This window comes from Acinonyx jubatus, chromosome D1 (genome assembly GCF_027475565.1).
Source record: "Acinonyx jubatus isolate Ajub_Pintada_27869175 chromosome D1, VMU_Ajub_asm_v1.0, whole genome shotgun sequence".
Taxonomy (NCBI): Eukaryota; Metazoa; Chordata; class Mammalia; order Carnivora; family Felidae; genus Acinonyx; species Acinonyx jubatus.
The window spans coordinates 97,299,986-97,320,146 of NC_069390.1; the positions used below are offsets into that span (position 1 = coordinate 97,299,986).

The window sequence follows — 20,161 nt, forward strand, 5'->3', positions numbered from 1 at the left end:
CTGACCCACAGGGATCGCTCTTTCCTTCCAACTCCTCTAGTACTTCTTGCCTAGAGAAAGTTCACTAGTTCTTCAACAGCTGACGAACAAGAAAATAAAATGCCAGCCCTTCTAGGAAGTTCCCTGTTGAGTAAACTGTAAAAGCAAACAGACATTTACAAAACAAAGTTTAAGCTATACCGAGAAGCATTTAAGATTCCAAAAGGAGCAGAAAGGAAGGAGTGGGAGTGCTTATCTGCCTCAGAAGGTCAGGGAAGACTTTCCAAGCAGAACCCTGAAGGACAAGCTAGAGTTTACCAGGTATACCAGGGTAGAAAGAACATTCCAGGCAGAGGGAAGAAACGGAGAAGGCACGGGGTGAGACAGAATGGCAGTGAAGGTACACAAAGAAATCACAGAAGACAAGGCTGGAGAGAGAAGAGGTCTCATGTGCTCAGCTAAGTTATGGATTATATCTCTCCAGGAACTTAAGGACAAGTTAGATGTATAAAGCCTTCGAGTATCTTCCATAACACCTCGCACAAAACTACCCACATCAATGGTACTAATTAATGTACGTAAGGGCAGATCTGGCTGAGTCAGGGCCTGAGCTAGCGAGACAACCTGTTTTTCTATTTTTATTTTTTAAAGTAATCTCTACACCCAACGTGGGATTCGAGCTCACAACCCCGAGATCAAGAGTCACATGCTCCACAAAGCAGCCAGCCAGGTGCCCCCCGACCTCATTTAATCCACTCACCTTCGATACTTTCCGCACAGATCTGAAAGCCATCATCACTTGAAATTTCAAAAACAAGTCCTTTCTTGGGCTTTTTCTCAGCAATGCTTTCCTTTCTTTTCTGTTCTTGCTGGAGCCAAAGCATCAGTGGAGAGCTGAAATTGCTTTCTTCTTCTTCCACTGTTTTAGGTTCTACAGGGAGAAAACAGATAGGGGCCAAAGTGGTTGCATTAGCAAACAAACACTTACTGAGCACTGATACGTTATCTCCAAGCCTAACAACATTCCATGGTTGGTAGGATCACTCCCATTTACAGATAACAAAATCTGAGGCTCAAAGCCGTGGAGCAGCCTGTCCTAGGTCATAGCTGGAGAGTGACAGAAACGGATTTTTTTTTTTTTTTTTTTTTTTTTTTTTACCTTAAGTCATGCTGTCTCTGTGGTATGACTTCCTGGTATGACAATTTGATAGTTTTTCAATAAGCAACTGCCCCCAGTAGGGTCAAAGCTAAAAACTAATAATGATGGATATGAATGAAGCACTAGGCATCGAGGCATTCTTCTAGGAACTTCCTGTGTATTAACTCAGAGAAACCTCACAGCAATCCAGTGAGGGAAGTGTTATTATAATGTACGCTTCAAAGGCAAGAAACCCGAGGCAGAGAGTAAGTAGCCCAAGTTCATATAAGATGAGATTTCAACCCATATGGCTCCAAAGCCTGCCACCAACCCCCCCACACCCCCGCCTTCTTGCAGAAGGAGGTGTATCAGTTCTTCTGAGAAATCAGCCAATCAGCAGAATGGGATCACATCCCACATGTTACACTTGAGCATTTTCTCTAGCTGCCTCTCTTTTGAGAAGTTCCCTCGATGAAAACGGGCAAAGCTTTATACCCAGATCTTACTAATCTTGAAGTGACCGGTTCTTTACTGACCCAATTCATTAGCACAGATGATGGAAAGTGCTATGGAGATGCATCTGCGGTTGTGACCAGATATACGGCTTTCTTCGGTGACCACTGAGGGATGAAGTCAGGTAATCGCTAGCTAGTAAAATCACACTGCTGTAGAGCAAGTGGAACAGAAGACTACTTGACAGCTGATCATAGAATATGTAGTAGAAGGGCACTGGACCAGGAGACAGACGCTCTGAGGTTTAGTCTACACCTCTGGCCAATCACTTAACTTCTTTGGAGCTTAAGATTTTTTAATTTAGAAAGCTAGTAGATAACGTAGGCAATTTTTATAGTACGTTTGGCTTTGGAATTCTAATTCTAACCTCTTACCTACCCACGTACCTGTACTTTCTTGTTCATTTGCTGAATTTTGTGTTGTCTGAATCTCAGGAAGAACTTGCCTAAATGAAAGGAAAACCAAATGTGAGATGTAACATCAGCTAGCTCTTTAATTCAAAGATAAAAACTGTCCACAGTCTGCCATACTGTTGTATGGGCTATATGAAACAACTACTAGAAACGAACCACAGGATGATTTGTGTATTACCTGTTGAATAAACACCATCACACTACTATAAGGTACATAACATAAAACTATCTCTTATGAGATTCTTTCCCAAATATTGACATTGAATTTCTGCTTTTGCAGTTTGTACATTATATCCTTGAAATTTTTCTCATACCCTCAGTATTAGAAAAAAAGCAGTTCTGGAATCACTGAAGTTAACTGATTTAACCAAAAATAAAAGCAAGCTGCCTGAGCCAGAAAACCACCACCAGTTTCCCTTTTCTTAAATTAAATAACATTTGGAAACAACCCAAATGCATATCAATAAGGGGCGGTTTATCTTTTTTATTTTTTTAAATTAATTCATTTATTTTGAGAGAGAGAAAGTGCAAGCAGGGGTGGGGCAGAGAGAGAGGGAGACAGCGAATGCCCAGGCTCTTCACTGTCAGAGCAGAGCCCAACTCGGGGTTCAATCTCATGACCATGAGATCATGACTTGAGCCGAAATCCAGAGTGGGACGCTTAACCCACTGAGTCACCCAGGGACTCCGATAAGGGACTGTTTAAATAAATAACAAAACAAAACAAAACCAAGTACAGAACAATATGTATAGCATTATTCATTTTATGTAAAAAAGGGGCGCCTGGGTGGCTCCGTTGGGTTAAGCGTCCCACTCTTGATTTCGGCTCAGGTCACGATCACGTTGTTTGTGGGATCGAGCCCCACGTTGGGCTCTGTGTTGACAGCATGGAGCCTGCTTGGGATTCTCTCTCCCTCTCTCTCTGCCCCTCCCCCACCCCAATAGATAAATAGATAAACAAACAAACAAGAAAAAGCTTTGGCAACAAAAATAATACAAATCAGGAAGAACTATTTTTTTTAAATGAGGTGGACAGAACTGAGGGCTTAACCTTAGAGAAATGATCTGCATATTTACCCTGTGGTCTGCCCACACTCCTTTTGGGACGACTGTTCCACATCAGCAGTCCCCTTCTGCTCAGCCTCTGCTCCTGGAGTCCTGGAACGGAACCATTTGTATCTTTTCAAGAAAAACCACCAGGAAACATGTGCCAAATGCACAGCTCAGTCTAAAGAAATGCCTCTACCACGATGGATCTGATAACATTCACGAGCTGAGAAAACTAATCTGTGGTGACACAGGTTAGACAGTGGTTATCTTGAGGGCATACTGACCAAGAGAAGGCACAAGGAGGCTTCTGGAACTCTAGGAATGTTTTAGATCTTGATCTGCATGGTGGCTACGCGGGTGCACACATATGTAAAACTTCACTTGTGTACTTTACATGCGTTACACCCCATGCTAGTGTTCTCAAAAGGGACTTCATGAGGATCTACAACAGGTGGCTTTGCCCTCTGGACGGGAATAATCGTCCTTCAGTATCCTAAGCCTCAGCAAAACAAAAACAAAAACACAAACACCAGCCCCCCCCCCCCGCCCCGTCCCCAGAAAACCAAACGCCAAGAGCAAACAGCAGCACTGTTTTAAATCAAAGAGTAATTAGAGATGTGGTTCTATCCCAGAGACAAACTGCCCACGGACGGAACTAAATTTTGCTCTAGAAATGACTGCTGTGAGGGGGAAAAAAAATAAAAAATAAAAAAAAAATCAAAGTCACAAGCCAGAACACCCCCGAGCAATGCAACACGTCCCTCCCAGAAGACTGCCACTGCCCCAGCCTCTAGTCCCGAGCACAAGATCCCTCCCACCCAGCAGAGCGGATATTGGCATCTCTCACCCTGTGACTGAGGTCAGGGATGTCGCGCTGGCTTCCTGGTCTGGAATGTGTGCTTCAGAAGAACTGGTCCGCGAATGGGAAACTTTGTGCTTCTTGCCATTCCCTTTGTCCAAAGGCAGCTGAATCCGTTTGATTTTTGGTTTGGGTTTGGTGGGACCTGGCACGGAGGGGCTTGCTGACTGCTGCCCAGAGGACGGAGAGCCCCCAGGAGAGGCTGAGCTGGCTTGCATAGCTGAGGATAAAGCCTTGTTTTGCTCCAGCCCCACGCTGTTGGGGGCATCTACTGTCTGGGGAAAGCTGGCTCCCTGGGTCCCTGGAGCAGAATCAAGATCACGCTGGGAAGGGAGAATCCCAGTTTTGCTGGCAAGGAGCTGGTTCACGTGCTGAAGCTGATAGTGTTCTTCTGCTTCCCCCGGAGGCGACGCGGCCGTTATGCCCGCGGTCTGAGCAGAGGGGAGCACGCAGATGCTAGATGCCGCTGTCATCGCGGCAGGAGGAGCCTGGGATGTCCCCAGTTGCGGAAACATTCCTGAACTTGGTGGTAAAGCCACAGGCTGGTCCTGCATCCCCAGGCTCTGCTGACTGGCTTTGATTAAAAGGTTGCTTATTGAGCCAATATCCGGGGTACCGAGCAGCCTGGGGTTGGTTAACGCGACATGTCCCGGAACTGATGCACTACTCGTAGGGGTTGTTGCGGTTTGCATGGATACAACGTTCAAGACGGAGGAACCGGATGCCAAGCCAGACACAGGCCCCGCGGTGAGGTGGCCAGTGTCCTGGCTTATTGTTGATGCGCCCGCCGCCGCCGCGGCAGTGCCTCCCACACTCTGCGGTAACAGCGGAGCCTGTTCAAAATACATGATGCCAGATTTAGACCTTTTTATGATGTTGGGGACAGTTCGGTGAGATGAAGTGTTAAGTGAGCCCAAATCTAGCAGATTGGGATGATTTGGCAGCTGGGAGGGTGTGAAGTTAATCAGTGTCATGTTAGAAACCACATCGGAAGGGGCAATGTTTGAAGGGTTGCTAGAGGGAGCGAGTTTTTTATTCTTTCGGGTCTGCAGACGAGATATGGGTCTTTTCTTGAGTCCAGAGGATGGAGTGGCTACTGTGGTACTGAGGTCTGTCCTCTGGCTGGCTTCTGAAACCAAAAGTTGGGGATCTGGAGGAGGCTGAACCCCAATAAGTAGGCCTGAAGGAGGGCTGTTGATGTTGGGTGGGAAACTACTTTGAGTAGCTGCGGGGAAGGAATGTAAGTGCTGGCGATGAGACATGGGGAGCAATCCTTTGCTAGCAGGAGGGAAGAGAGATGGAGAAGTTGGCAAGCTTGGATTTAGTCCCGTGGCTAGGGTGAGACCACTTCCCATGGGCCCCAATACTGAAGTATTTGTCTCCATCACATTGGGTGTAGAACTAACAGAAGAGGTCAATTGGATTTTTTGGGTCACTCCATTTGGAAGAGTTTGGAGAACATAAAGTGGCTGCATGTTCTGGTTAACAACAATGAGTTTCTCAGTGGCTGGTTTCAGGTGGGGTGGAGTGGTCTGGACAGCTGCATTAGAAATCTGAGATGGGCCAGGACTCTCGGTAGAGTTGGGCACATATTTCTGGTTCTGGATAGGAACAGTAGGGGAAACAGGTACCTGAAGGCCGGGGGTGCTACTGTTTCTAGTTAAATCCTGATTGTTGCCATGACCCTGCTCCACTGAACCACAAGGAGGGCTGGAGATGTGGTCCGCGTCCATGTGTCCTTGGATAAAATGATCGGGAGTCATGTGGCCTTCGGGCGTCGGATCTACTCCGGGACTCAGCAGTGCCGAGTCCCCTTCAGAGGAGGCCACAGACTTCTCTGTGATGGTCACCCTCTTCTCTCCTGAGTCAGAGATCACAGCCAGTCTACTGGCATTCTGGCTGGGGACCGTGGGACTCCGGGTGGTCAGGACGGACAGATCAGACGGCAGCTCCAGGGGCAGCTCGAACTGCTCCTCTGCTGAGATAGAGGAGGAGACGCTACTGTCCACAGGTTCTGTCGTGGGCAGCTGCTGAGAAAACACTTCGAAAAGACCCATGTCCTTTTCCCGGTTACTGTCGAGACCCAAGCCTTCACCGAGATTTAGGAGTTCCGACGAAGAGGACTCTGGGCTCTCGCCCAAAGCCTGCATGGATGGGGTATTCTTTAGGACGAAGTCCATGATGTCCGAGGGCAGGATGTTCCCACAGTCGTCGCTGTTGTTGTTATCCGAGTCCGATTTCAGGAGCTCGGTGTTGTAGGTGTCTAGTAGGTTCTTGTCCGACGGGGTGCTCGTGTGGACTCTGCGGCTTGACTCCAATGAGCTGAGCTGAGCCTCCAAGGAATCCTGCCCCTGTGTTTTAACTCTGCTCACAGAGTGGCAGTTATCCATCTTTGGCTCATTTTTGTGGCCCACGGAACTCTTAATGACGTGCTCTTTCTCGCCGGCGTCTTCAGGCCGCTCCATCTTTAAGTTTTCCGTTCCGTTTTCTTTGCCGTTTCTCTTTGGAATCTGGCTGCTCTTCCTCGCTGTGGCTGTGACGCTCGTATCGCTCTCTGTGCCGTCATCGACACCATCCAGCTGAGAAATCTTCGGGAGGTCACACTGTTCTTCCTCCCGAAATAGATTATGGGATGCCAGCCGTTCCTCTCCGCCTGAAGAAATCACTGTCCTAGTGAAATTGTAATAATATAAGTCATCTTCATCAGAAGTGCTTAGGTCATCGGCCCCATCCACCTGTCCCTCAGCTGATCTCTTGCCTCGTTTCTTCCCAGTTGAGCTGCTGTAGAATGGAATGTCTTCTTCACCGTAGGATCTTACCCCATAGAGTGGGGTGAGCCCGAAGAACATGTTAGAGCGTGCCCGGGCACTGCGACGGGGGTATCTCCGCTTGAAAGAGCCATCCTCCTGAGGTTTGGGACCATCTGGAAGCATCAGGTTTCTGTCCTGAACCGGAAGATTCTGATAATTGTTACTTTGAGAATCCTGGGATGAGGTATTATTGGGGCTTGGCTGGGCCACTGGACCATCTCCTGGACTTTCAGAGGCTGAAACTGGTTCTGTTGGAGACGCTGACTCTATTTGCAGAGGGGAAACGGGACTACTTTCTTTCAGGGTATTCTTGGACTGGCCCTCACTTTCCATTTTGAGAGGCGTCAGTGTCACTTTGACCGTGCGTTTCCGGGGTGTCTGTAATTCCTTGGCAGATCCTTCTACTTGCATGGATGGAGCTTTGGGGACTCCTGGAATAGACAGGACTTTGTCTCCAATCTTATCGGAAGAAACATTATTACATGGTCGTTGCCCCATAAATTCTGGAGTCAAAACTTCATCAACAAACTCCGGCTTTAGGTTTCCTTCCTCACCGGTGGTCACCTGACCAGGTTCCAAAAAAGACTTACTGGAATGTTTTTCTTTGAAAGTTTCTTTACAAGACTTTTTCCCTTTCTGTCTCCTGTCCCTGGAACTAGATCCCACATGTTCATTGACAATGGATGACCTGTTGCTCACTCCAGATAGCTTCAAGGTTTTGACTTCCGCATCTTCCTCGGGAGAGGGGTTTACTGATTGGTTCGAGTCTGCGTGTTGGTCTCGATCGTTCCTTTGCCCTCTCAGATGGAGTGGGGGGAAGGAGAGGGCCTCTTTAGAAGAAAACGGCACCGAAGAGAGTTCAGCAAAAGTGCCGATCTTGCTAGCATTTAATTCTCCAGATGCTGTGTTATGAAGCTGCGGGGCCAGTTTGGGAATGCCAGGATAAGCCACAGCATGTGCAGATCCCTCTGAACTCTTGGAACCTGGCACTTTGGCCTTCTCTCCCTTCAAAGAGGAGCTCTTGGATGCCAAGTCGGAAGCACTGGAGTGCTTCATTTCTGAAGATGAAGATCCGTCCAAGTGACTGGTTTTAGTGCCCATAGTAACCACTGTCCTTTGCAAATTTGAAGAGGTGGGAGTGTTTTGCCCTAAGTTACTGTTTGAGTTCAGCGGTCCTAAGACGTGATCTGCTTTGGCACTTGACTCAAGATCTGTGGCAGTCCCGATGGCGGAGACTGAGGGAACACTATTCCTGGAGTAAGTACTCCCAGTTCTCACTGGAGACATTATCCGGAGTTTAGACCGCTGGGGTGACAGGGAAGAAGTGCTGTGTCGCCTGGAGCCAATGCTTCGGAGTCCAGAGGAGAGTAAAGGGTCACCCACTGTGACTATTTCATGAGTGGTTGGGGTAGGACTTCCTGAACAAGAGAGAGAAAATAATAGTCTATTACAGAGAGGGACAAACGTGCGGTAGCCACTGCTTTCAATGACTCAGCAATGACTTTTCACTGAAAACTGCAACGATCAAGATTTTCAATGAGCCAAAGTCACTGAGATAAAGTTGCCTGCAAGAACCACAGGCTAATCTTTGAGCTAACCTTTTTGGGTCAAGTTCGTCAACGAGGTAGGTCCTTTACCTGCAGAAGGCAATGGCCGACAGCCAGGGGATCTCTGTGTTGGAGAGTAACTAGGTGTTCGAATCCTAGGGACCTTCGAGATGACATGATAAAAACAGGAACCAGAGGTTTGCGAATGAGATCGGTCTGGTGAAGGAGGACTTATAATTCCAGCTGTGTTCTGACTTTCTTTAGATGAAATTTCTGTGGTAGGAAAGAAACACTCGTTACTAAAAAAGAGTCCAATTAAAATATCCATCAAATGGGGGCGCCTGCCTGGCTCCGCGGGAGGAGCATGCACTCTTGAACTCGGGACTGTGGGTTTGAGCCCCACGTTGGGTGTATAAGGTTACTTAAAAATTAAATCTTAAAGAAACAAAACAAAATAAAATAAAATAAAATAAAATAAAATAAAATAAAACAAAATAAAATAAACAAACACACCAATAAAAAGTAAGCTGTTAAGGTAAAAATCAAAATAGAAACAAATGACACCTCCCAGAGGGATGACGTTTTTCTGCCTTCAATCACGGTACTCCCAAAAATCAAACTCAAGTCCCATCTCGATTAAAGTCTCACCTGCAAAAGACGTGGGACTGTGAGCGATGGTCCTGTTTTCATCGTGCTCCACAGTGCTGTTGATATCTGGCTCTACAACCGGAGGACGGCACTCCACTATCTTGCACGTGTACACACAGCGCTTGCGAGCATCCGTGGTACTCCAGTACACCCTGGAACACCTGGCAAACAGATCCATCAAAATCACCACCAGCGAGAGTACAGAGGCGGAGACGAACACGTGCCCAAACCTCTCCTCATCCTCGGTTCCCTGGCCTCCTGGGTTGACAGAATTCAGCTTCACTTCATGGATTCTTATTATAGATAGATCCCCCTGGCTAGGCTGTTCCAAGCTTTTTGAAATTCTTGGTTTTTCCTAGTCTCTCAGAAAATAGCATAACGTCTTTTTTTATTGTAGCGTAAGCAGGAGACAAAAATAGTACAAGATCCTAAAATGCAGAGAAAGAAAAATACTAACTGCTACAAGAAATAGTTCTTGACCTGCGGGAAGGGATTACTGCCCCGCCGGGTGTACGAAGTGAGGAAAGAGCAAGCCCGAAGTGTTTCCTTTGGGAGAAAAGCCCCACAAGACAAGGGAAATGTAACTGCTTCCAATCTGCGGGATGCTGATGGAGCCTGGTTTATACAAAGGGCTGCCGGCTAAATGCAGAGTATAGACTGTGCCGCCAGAATTGGAATGCAGAATAAATTGTGAGTATATATAGCAAAATGAGACTCCAAAATGGGAGAGCTAGAAAAGGAATTTTAAATTTATACTGTCAGCCTGCTAGAAGTTTCAGACATTTGCTTCACATAGGAAAGATGATAAATTCTCACTGGAGAATATGATTATTATTGTGGGGGGTTTATATTTTTGGACTGAGGACAGAGGCATGAGGGGTTTGTCTGATCCACTACAACAATCTGGACGTCTGAATCCAGATAAATGGAACTCTTAAGAGACTGACCTCACGTTTTCTATTTAGGTTTTATTTGGAAATGATTCTGAAAGTACGCCAATAGTACTTTCCTTCTATACGTGGATTTAGCAGACATAAACTGATACTTTAGGCCCAATCTACAAGAAGTAGCAAAAAACGGAGTTAATTTGCAGTAGCAGTTAAAAGTAGCTAACAAGTATGGCTCTCCATTCAACGACCTGCTCATGGTTCGGGGTGCTCAAGCTGCGGGGGTTGGGGTCTTCTCTCTACAGCGCTACTTACTGATATCCGATAGGAAAAAGCTTATCTTCACAGTCAGAGAGATCATTCAGAATTCCTAAGCAGTCAATTGTCATGGAGCCTGACCAAGGAAAGGAGAACTAGTTAGAGGAGATAATGAGAAGGCTCACTTCTAAACCAGAGACCAGAAAATACCCCAGTGATACACGGAGCCTTCCCCAACAACGGAGGCCCATGTCATACCAATCATCATGTGGATATTTTCTGGTTCCAAGCCATTGAGAAACTTCCTTCTCAAGCTGATTCCTTCAAAGTCCACAAACACTCTTCTAAAAACTTCAAATCCATTCTCAGGAACCACCTAAAATGAAAATCCGGCTGTTAATAGGCTGCCCCTTTACACATTATATGCGTGATACCGATTCTCTCAGAGGGCAAAGTACAGAGCAGATCTCAAAATCACCCTGCTGTTTCACAGGAGGACTTCTGTATTTGCAAGAGAAGGTGATTCTAGGAACACACAGTTGGAAGGTAACACAAAGCTTACCATCTTGCTGTCCTCAGCCTGTTTTCCCTGAACTCCTATAGAATTCGAAAAGTAACGAAGTTCTCACCTCGCCTTTGATCAAATCCCGATGTCGTTGGCAATATACTTTCTTATCATCCAGAAAGACACAGTTCTTGGCGCGAGAACACATGAAGTGATAGTTGCTGGTGCAGGATGTAAGGCAGCAACCCACAGTGGCTCCTGGCTTTTGGCAGAATTCACATCTCTAACCATCCAGAGAGAACAGAGGCCTAAGTCAGACTTTCAGAGGTTTTAAGCCACTTTCCATCTCTAAAGAATTATCCCATTCTGCGTTTCCTACAATTTATTTCTTTTATTGGTAATTGAATTATAGAGAAATGATATGAGCCATAAATCCTCCTCTACAAATCCTCTCTCTCCCACTGCCCCTAGGCCCTAGAACTATTAAATATCACAATTTGATTTAGAACTTAAACCAGTTTTTTTTTTTTTCTAGGATGCACGACTGATTTAGAGAAGACAAAATTTCGAAGACTGATCCTACAAACATCATCTTGTTAGAAAGGTACTATATCCAAAAGAATTCAGTTCTGGAAAGAGTATACCGATCAGAAACATAAGGGTTCTCTAGTTACTAGGCTTATTAACAGATTAAATTTATCAGATGATTCAAAATTTCCTACAACTAGCCTGTATGTCAGCACCTTATTCTGTCAATCACAGCCTGGGCTCCTCCCCACAGAAGACTTTGTCCTCTCCATGCAATTGACATGTTTTCTTTGCATGTGCTTTTTGTTTGCTTGTCTCTCTCCCTTTTTCTTTCTTTCTTTCTGACAATCCTTCATCTTCTTCCCTCCTTCCAAATATAGTTGTTAAAAATTTTACTCCTTCGTGGCCTTTTCGGACTACTCTCAGCTTCTACTGATCCACATTCCTCTTCCTGTGTGTATCTATGTGGGTTTATCCTATGGAACCACAGGGTGTTGATCCAGCTGGGACCTCTGAGGTCATTTTGTCTAAATCACTTAATAAAGTAACACCCTTCTTGCACATATTATCTCCCAAACTAGACAGTACTTTGTTTCTGTTTCTTTTGTACCATCCTCCAGGGGTCAGAATAGCAATCTGCCTATAGTATACACCACTATTTGCTGCTGGCTAACCATTCTGAAGGCACTATGAAAAGCATCAGCGAGGTAGCATTTAGCCAAGAGAAAACACCTGGAAACAGAGAGAGGCTCTTTTCTGTAACATTTACACAGGTCTTACCAGCTGTTTGCCCCTGATCACAGCCATGTGCACATTCTTTAGTGATCCATCATCGTCTTCAAACACTTCTGCTGACCACAAAGCGCAATTTACATGTGTCCACTCATTTTGGCCAATGTATAGCAAACGGCCAGCATCCTATGAAATCAAGAGATTTCTTTTTTCTTTAAAGAATATAATGCCAAAGAAGGTTTTCCTTGGTATTAGCTTTATCTCAGTCAAGGTAGTATCAACAGTAATTCTTTAACTTGGGGATGCACGCAAAGATCAAAAGTCATTTTTCGATGTTTGTTTCTACTTCTCATCTTTCTAGATTACCTCTTCCATGGACTGGAAATATTTTACAAACATAGGGAACAAAAACATTAGCAGCACATGGTAAGTTTATGAAAGTGCGCACTGACTTCTTTAAAACCGTATTTCCAAGCCAGTTCTCTTAGCGTGCGTTTCTTTCTTATAAAACCTTTCTTATTGTAAGCTTACTATGGGCCAAGCACTAAATAAAGCTTGATGAACATTATTTCCTCTAATCCTTATAACCCGCAGTGGTTACGTGTTATCATTATCCTCATTTTAAAGATGAAACTGAGAGTCAGGGAGGTTAAGCTCCTCGCCAAGGTCAATAAGTAGGCAGCAGAGTAGAGAAATGAATCCAGGCAGCCTGCCAGCGCTGGGGATCTTAACCACTCTGCTATCCTATGTTAAACACAAGCCTTTAAATATGCAACTTACATATTTTATGGACTCTCATAAAATCTTTTTGAGGAATTTCCTGTAGAAATTGTGAGACATCAGCAGGTTAATTGAAGGCAAATCATCTTTTAAATGAAAGAAAAGAAAAAACCCCAAGTGCCACATGCCAGGTGACAAACATTCGTTAAATAAATGGCACCCAGTCATCAAATTTAGACACAAAGGACACACAGTTCATGTGAACATCTGCTAAGTAGGACCCCTTACACCAAGGTACTTACATTAGCACTGTCATCACCATACATCAAACACAATGCACATTGTCTATTATCTTCGATGCCTGGGGGTGGATTCAGTTCTGGACTATCTTCTCGACTCCTATCAGTACCTTAGAACCCAAAAGACAACCAGTTAAAATTGGCAATACTACGTCTGATTTCCAGGAAGAAAAAAAAAACCCACTTAGGCTTCAATAGCCTGCAGCTTATAAAATAAACACTTTCAAAAAGTGTTCAAAGTCATGTTATCTCGCCATCTGTTACAGCGGTTCTATCGATTTCTTGTTATCGGTCCAAGCTAAGCGAAAACGATGATTGCGTTACATTTAAGGATGACCTCGAAATTTCTTTCTAATATGCAAGTGTATTAAATTTAGATTCACGAAGTTGATCATTTGCATCTAGAGAGAAATGGATAATGACTCATTTGGTGCCTTACTCAGAATTGGTGGTGTCGGAGGATGGAGTGGTGTTGGAGAGTCTGGTTCTCCGGGCCCTTTAGGTTTGGGAGCTGGGATGATTTTCTTCATTAAAGGAGGCTGCTCAGTGTGGCTGTTTTCCTCTCGCTCCTGCCACTGAGCATAATTATGGTCAAGTGAAGGTGGAAGCACTGCGTTTGGTAACATCCCACTGCTGAAAATAATTGATTCAACAAGTATTTATTGACCTCCTACGACACACCTAGAACTACACAAAATTATCAAATTCTTGGCATCGTCAGGTTATAGCCCCATGCACGAGCCATTCACAGAATGTAAGAACAAGCCACAGATTGTGAAAATGGCCTACATATACAGGACTTTATTATCTAAAAAAATATATCCTCGATACATGACTCTTGGTGAAACTTCCAGAAAGAAATGATAACTTTATCAAAAAACCAAAAGGATTTAGTAGAATAAAATTTTTAAGTTAAATATGGAGACTCAAGAGCAGGAGAGAGCACCATTTGAACCAAATAAAACAGAACCCGGTTATCACAAGTCCAAATACTGAGCTACATATATAGCACGTGGATTGTACCTACGCCACAAGTTAAGCCAAATTCCGGAAAACATAACATATAAAGAAAGAAAAAAAATGGGCAACAGACTATAATAAACATTAAGTATCATCTCTAAAGCAGCATCGAAAAGGCATTTCAAATGATTAATTGTTAATATTAAGACCTAGTCTAAAGAAACCTTAATCTAGAAATGTCAGAACTCTCAAATTTCTAGCTGATGAGGAGGAAAAAAAAGGAATACCAAGTTTACTTACTTGCTCGATACTTTATTTGGCTCCCAAAACCTAGACTTTTTGACACTGAACCATGGAAAAACACGTTCCATTTGCTAACAGAAAAATAAACAAACAAACAAATGTAAGCATGTGAACATCCATTTGGAAACCACACGAAAACTAACAACTTCACACCAGCTTCCCTGTCAATATGAGGACGATTTCAGGCCACTAAGGGAAAGATCCATCCACTCTGGCAACCTCACCAATTTCCTCCCAAAGAATCAGAGGAATTAACTAAACCAAAAGATGTTTTACACACATGGCAAAACAAATCGGAGAAGAGAACAAATCCGCTTTGCTCACAGAGTAATTACCCATAGATGCGCATTAAAAACATGAACTATTAATATCATTCACCCGAATAAAGAAGGACTTGACCATGCTGTTGGCTTTTTTAATTTCTGGCTGTCCTCCATCTGAATTAATGGCTGCTTGAATGATCTTCACGATATCATCACTGAACTCCAACTGTATACAAAAACAAAGTATTAATTATTCAAAAAGCAGTGTGGTCTCAAAACCACTTCCTGTTCCCTCCTAAATCACCCAGCACAGAAATCCAACAGAAAATGGACACCCTACTTTAATGCAGTGTAATTTGTCTTTAGCGGAGGCTTTTTGAATTCAGTTCTCAATTAACTTGCGGCAGCCAAGAGAAGCCAGGCTAATAAAGCAAGTATGCAAATAAATTAGCTGTTACCATGGCAAGTTACCCAAATAGGACCATGATTTTTTACTCAGATTAAAATGAATAAAACAACTGAACAGCAAATGTGGACCATGAGATTACAGATGTTACCGTACGTTCTTTTTATTTTAAATTTTGTAATTTTTTAAGTAATCTCTACATCCAACGTGGGGCTTGAACTCACAACCTCGGAGATAAGAGTCGAATGCTCCACTGACTGAGCCAGCTGGATGCCCCATCAACAAATGAATGTCAAATATGGACCATGAGATAACAATCATTCCCATACATCCTTAAAACCATACATTTAAAAGACATCTGTCTGTAATAAAGATCCTAGACTGAAAGACACGTTATTCAGACATGCTTTCAAAAGGGGCAAACCAAGTAACTTCACGTTAGCATGTTCCCACAAAGTTTAAATATAAAAATAATTTTAAGGCAAAAATGATTTTCAGCGAACTCAGATGAAAGCCAAACCAGAGAACCGTTCTGAGACACTACCTCCCTGTCTTCTGAAACACAGAGCTAAGAGAGCTCACATATTTTTAGGTATTTAAATCCACATGACGTTGCTAAATATAATACAAACCATCTTTTAATGCTTACTCCCAAGCCTCATCCCCCAAAAGACCCAAAGAAGCTAAAATGGCACTTGGAATGTTGGTAGTTCGTTGGAGAGACATACCACGGATGTGTAACTCCCTTGGTCCATTTTCCTCTTCACTCCTTCCAGATCTAAAGGCTGCTGCTCCTCCTGTTTGCTGACCTCGGTAAGCACCGGCGGGTCAGGCCCTTCCGGGGAGCTGCGGGAAGGTATGCTCTCCTCTGTCTCAGGATTTAAGTCTGGTGGCTTGGCAGCCTGTTGCCAGGAAAGACAGGTTTCTTTTACCTGACACTGAAAATGAGGCACCCGTGTAAATTCTATTAAAATTAATAAAGATAGCACGGAAGGATTCCTATTATTAAACCTAAAGAACGTGAAAATAATCAGAGATTTCTTAAATAACAGAAAAAGTAATCGGAACGAGCCAGTTCTCTAAGACTTTGACCATGAAAGTCTGTGACTTTGAACTTAGAAGCTTTGCCTGATAACTTCCAAACCTCGTATGAAAACATAGACACCCTCCAGTCCCTTCTGAGGAAGACAGAGATTGCAAATGTTCCTATCCAAAATGTGAGTTCTATCAAGAGATAAAGCAACAGCCTATCTCTGAGTTCAAGTTATCCATGTGGTTCTTTCAGCATTTTACCTTGAGTTTCTAATGACTACTCTACAGATGTATATAGTTCACGACTAAAATAGACAAAAAGTAGTGATTTACAAATTGTGCCCCGAGGAGCCTAGGGATTTCCCAGAGGGAAAGGGTCTCTAGCCACATGACTATCATCTTAGATCAGGCCCTCAATCTCTCTCTTCCCCAGATTGATCTAACTGCCTCCCAACCACTATCCCTGCTTCTAGCCTCAGTCCTCACCAATCCTTCCTCTCTCTTCTAGTCAGAATCACTTTTTCTCTAAAAAAGCAACTCTGATCAGGTTACTCTTGGGTGAAGCTCTTCATTGGTCCCTCTCAGACCCTTCAGAGTAGAAAGTCCAAATTTCTTATCATAACAGCAAAGAAGTTCCCTAGACAAGGTCTTACTCTGGGCTCTAAAGATTTTCTTTAAAAAAAACCTTTTTTTTTCCTAATGGTTATTCATTTTTGAGAGAGAGAGAGAGACACAACAGGAGTGGGGAGGGGCTGAGAGAAAGGGAGAGGAGACACAGAATCCGAAGCAGGCTTCAGGCTCTGAGCTGTCAGCACAGACTCTGACGCGGGGTTTGAACCAGATCATGACCTGAGCTGAAGCTGACAGAGCCACCCAGGCTCCCCGGCCCTGAAAGTTTCCTTAATGGTTGAAAGCCACAACAAGTGACTCTACAAAACTAAATGAAGAATGACGCAAAATAAAATCAGAGCAAATAAACCAACATTCCATCACCGGAGAAAACCCACTTCAGAACAAACTCTTAGGAACCGACATGAGACTCGGGCCTACCTGTCGGTAGCGGAGCAAGTGGCTGGTGGTCCGAGAGTTCAGCAAAGCTGTCAGGACTTGCTTCAGAGAGATCTGTAGCTCTTTTTCAAGGGCCAGTCGCCACTCTGCAGGGTGTCGCTCAGTACAGTTCACACAAGTATAGGCCACGCTTTCTGGCAGATTAGATAGAATCTCATACATCTCATCTGGAAAAACAAAAACCTACGATGCTGAGGTGCTCTGAAGGGTGGCAGACAGGGAGAAGAGGACATTACTCCACTGAATTTAATATAAAGTTGTAGGTTAGGAACAGTAGCAAGACTCTAATATCCCCTAGGAACTGATCCCCACATACTGAGCTCCAAAGGGACGCCAGTAACACTAACCCAGGATTTGGTTACTGGAGGATCGACCGGTTACGGTGCCCACCAAAAGCTAGCAAATGAATATTGTAAATGTTTATGTTCCTGGTAAACGAGCACAACTTAACACGACAGTGTTAGAGACCGAAATTATTTAAGTTATTCTAGAGACCAAGAAGGGAAATTTAAAACGACTCTAAGTAACAGCATGGCCGTAATATTACGTTTACAGATTACTCTGGGGGCTGTAAATGTACCAAGAAAGAAGAAAACTGTAATAAAAAAAAGACTCCAACCTTCTGTACCTGAAAGATTCTCACATTTGGAGTGGACCCAGCGGTCGCACTTCCCACACTGCATCATCTTGCTCTCGTAGTCGTCGTCGTCATAGCACTTGTCACACAGAGGGCAGAAGTTCCCTGTGAGCAAAGCACGCGGTTCAGCGGGGCTCTGGGCCCCGTGCCGGCACCTCTGAGGCTGGGGCTTCTATTTGCCGGAACTTCTTAACAACGCCAGCATAGATCTACGACGGGATGCTCACACATCTGTGTGGCGTCAAGATTATTCTGAGCTCTTAGAACATACCACTAATTCCACTTAGACTCCTTTTCTTTTGGAGTAGCCTCCACATCTAACGTGGAGCTTGAACTCACGACCCTGAGATCGAGAGTCACATGCTCTATGGACTGAGCCAGCCAGGCACCCTTATTTAGACTCATTTTTAAAGGTCGTGGGGTAGAGTCTACAGACGACACAATAAAAAAAGAATGAAAGAGAGAGTTTTCTCTCTTGAACATTCCAAAGAAATGTCTATATTTTTTAAAAAAGGTTGAGGATATGCGGGTAAAATAACACAGTTAATTTACACCTCCTTATTCCTAGTGATTTAAGTTAGAGCTTAGAGCAGCACTTCGAAAAGTTCAGCACAACATACAACCTTCATCAATTTGTTTTATCCATAATATCCTCTATCATTCTTAATAGACCCAACATTGATTTGCTTATATTATTAACTTGCTAATATTAGTATAACTTCCAATAGTAAACTTTGTATCATTATTATCCTAAATCAGCAAAACGAGTTTAACGTATTAGTTATTAATTTTTTTCTAGCATATCTATGAAAATAAAATATTTGACTCAATACCACCTAAAATCGCTTCTGAAACAATGAAATGTCTATGTACCTTACTTTCGGAAATAATGGCTTAGAGCATTTCTTTGTGGTTAGTTATTACAACAAGTCCCCTTAATTCTTCCCATATAAGCTAACAAAATATTTCTAGTTGCTGTAATACTTCGCGTAAAGAAAAGAACAAGGCCAGGAATTTAGGAAATGGTCTAAATGGTACCCTTGACAAAATGTGCAAGACTTTGTACTTTACTTCCCTGGAGTGTTCACCTCCAGAACAACCAAATATAACCCCTGAAAGTTGATAAAACCGGCTTTTTTGATGTACCTTTAGCAAAGAGTTTGGCACAGTCATGGCACAGTGAAAAATCATGAGACCACTGTGCATCCCATCCTTTGCCTGGAGTCGTGGATCCACAGCTCTTGCAACGAACACACTTGGTGCAGATCTGGAAAAGAGAAGAAATTCAATAGGAATTTATTTTTAGTATCTCATCTCATTTAAAAAGATCTCGGATGCAATCAGTTTCCAGAGTGGACTTCTTCCCTGGGATGGCTTTCCTTAATAATGAGACCAAAACATTGTTACAAGGACATCCTCGAGCAAGGCTCTCCCTGTTACAAGGTGCACGAGCCCCTGAGCTCCATGCCAGTTCTCTCTGAAACAGCACGATGTGTGCACTCACCCAAACTTTCTTTTTCTTTGTGGGTTTGGTGGGGTAGTTTGGTCCCAGGCACTCAGGGTGATAGCTGTTTCGGCACTTATTACACTCCAGCAGCTGCTGTAGGAAATATAAAGGCAGAGGATGAATAGCTACCAACTTCCAGGTATAAAGTGAGTAGGTCACAGACACGGAAAGCGCAGTGTAGAGAATACAGTCACTAGGACTGTAACGGTGTTGTGCGTTGGCAGATGGCGACGACACTTCTCACGGTGGGCACTGTGTAATGTACAGAAGTGCTGAATCACTAAGTTGCACGCCAAAAACTAACATAATATTGTATGTCACTTATAATAAAAAAGAAAATTTAAAGGCAAAGGTGGATATCACATCAATTCACTTGAAACACCTATGACTCAGTGTCCCTTTCATATTTATCTGCAACTAAAGTATAGCACATCATGATAACAGTTTAAATTTTCTCACGAATTATTTATTCTCAGTGAAAGCATGCGGATTTAGGTCCTGCGAAAGGTCCTCGGTGATGAATGTTCTTATCGGGTAGATTTGATTTACTTTGGGGGATTTTACCTAATGACAATGTTTTCTCCTATATGCCCCAAATTAAAACACAAAAATAGGCAATGAATTATACCTAAATAGTCATGCTAGACTAAGCCAACAAAGAAAAAATATAGGTACAAAACCCAAAAACAAAAGGCAGAGATGGAGAGAGGGGGTAATCCCCTAAAGAGTTCTATCACTTAGTTTTATACCTTTGTAGCCTGGTGCTGCCTTCCACAGACATGACAGAACTTGCAGCGACGACAACACCAATTTTCCAGCTGGTCCTCCAGAGGGCGCTCGTTCTCCTCTAAACAAAACTTGTGGAAGGGCTCACAACAGACTTGGCAATACACAAACTAGGGTAGATGGGAACATAGAAGTTGTCAAATAACATGAAGAAATAGCAACCAAATCCTATCTATATACTTCAGGCTACAGGAGCCCAACATGTTTTATTCAACATATAATCATTCAGCAATGATTATGTAAAAAAAAAAAAAAAAAGTCCAATATTAGGCATTGCAGGTGATTCAGGGGACTAAAGTAGTAACAGTAGAAT

General features: G+C 43.6%; 1 protein-coding gene across 7 annotated transcripts in view; it reads right to left on the minus strand.

Annotated features, from left to right (window-relative positions):
* Positions 1 to 20,161, minus strand: part of KMT2A (lysine methyltransferase 2A) — an 83,137-nt gene that overhangs the window by 18,280 nt on the left and 44,696 nt on the right. For 3 of the 7 annotated variants that reach the window (XM_053204023.1, XM_053204027.1, XM_027036626.2), the window contains 20 exons: positions 19,812 to 19,958; positions 19,060 to 19,155; positions 18,702 to 18,822; positions 17,538 to 17,660; positions 16,901 to 17,085; positions 15,547 to 15,720; positions 14,528 to 14,638; positions 14,147 to 14,220; positions 13,326 to 13,519; positions 12,890 to 12,996; positions 11,916 to 12,053; positions 10,732 to 10,890; positions 10,361 to 10,478; positions 10,160 to 10,238; positions 8,958 to 9,118; positions 8,400 to 8,582; positions 3,941 to 8,180; positions 3,121 to 3,201; positions 2,017 to 2,075; positions 740 to 910 (listed from right to left, as the gene is read on the minus strand). In XM_053204023.1, the coding sequence (XP_053059998.1) occupies positions 740 to 910; positions 2,017 to 2,075; positions 3,121 to 3,201; positions 3,941 to 8,180; positions 8,400 to 8,582; positions 8,958 to 9,118; positions 10,160 to 10,238; positions 10,361 to 10,478; positions 10,732 to 10,890; positions 11,916 to 12,053; positions 12,890 to 12,996; positions 13,326 to 13,519; positions 14,147 to 14,220; positions 14,528 to 14,638; positions 15,547 to 15,720; positions 16,901 to 17,085; positions 17,538 to 17,660; positions 18,702 to 18,822; positions 19,060 to 19,155; positions 19,812 to 19,958 (6,721 nt within the window). The remainder of the gene's footprint in view (positions 1 to 739; positions 911 to 2,016; positions 2,076 to 3,120; positions 3,202 to 3,940; positions 8,181 to 8,399; positions 8,583 to 8,957; positions 9,119 to 10,159; positions 10,239 to 10,360; positions 10,479 to 10,731; positions 10,891 to 11,915; positions 12,054 to 12,889; positions 12,997 to 13,325; positions 13,520 to 14,146; positions 14,221 to 14,527; positions 14,639 to 15,546; positions 15,721 to 16,900; positions 17,086 to 17,537; positions 17,661 to 18,701; positions 18,823 to 19,059; positions 19,156 to 19,811; positions 19,959 to 20,161) is intronic. The other 4 variants (XM_053204028.1, XM_053204026.1, XM_053204029.1 and 1 more) reach the window with 3 other exon arrangements.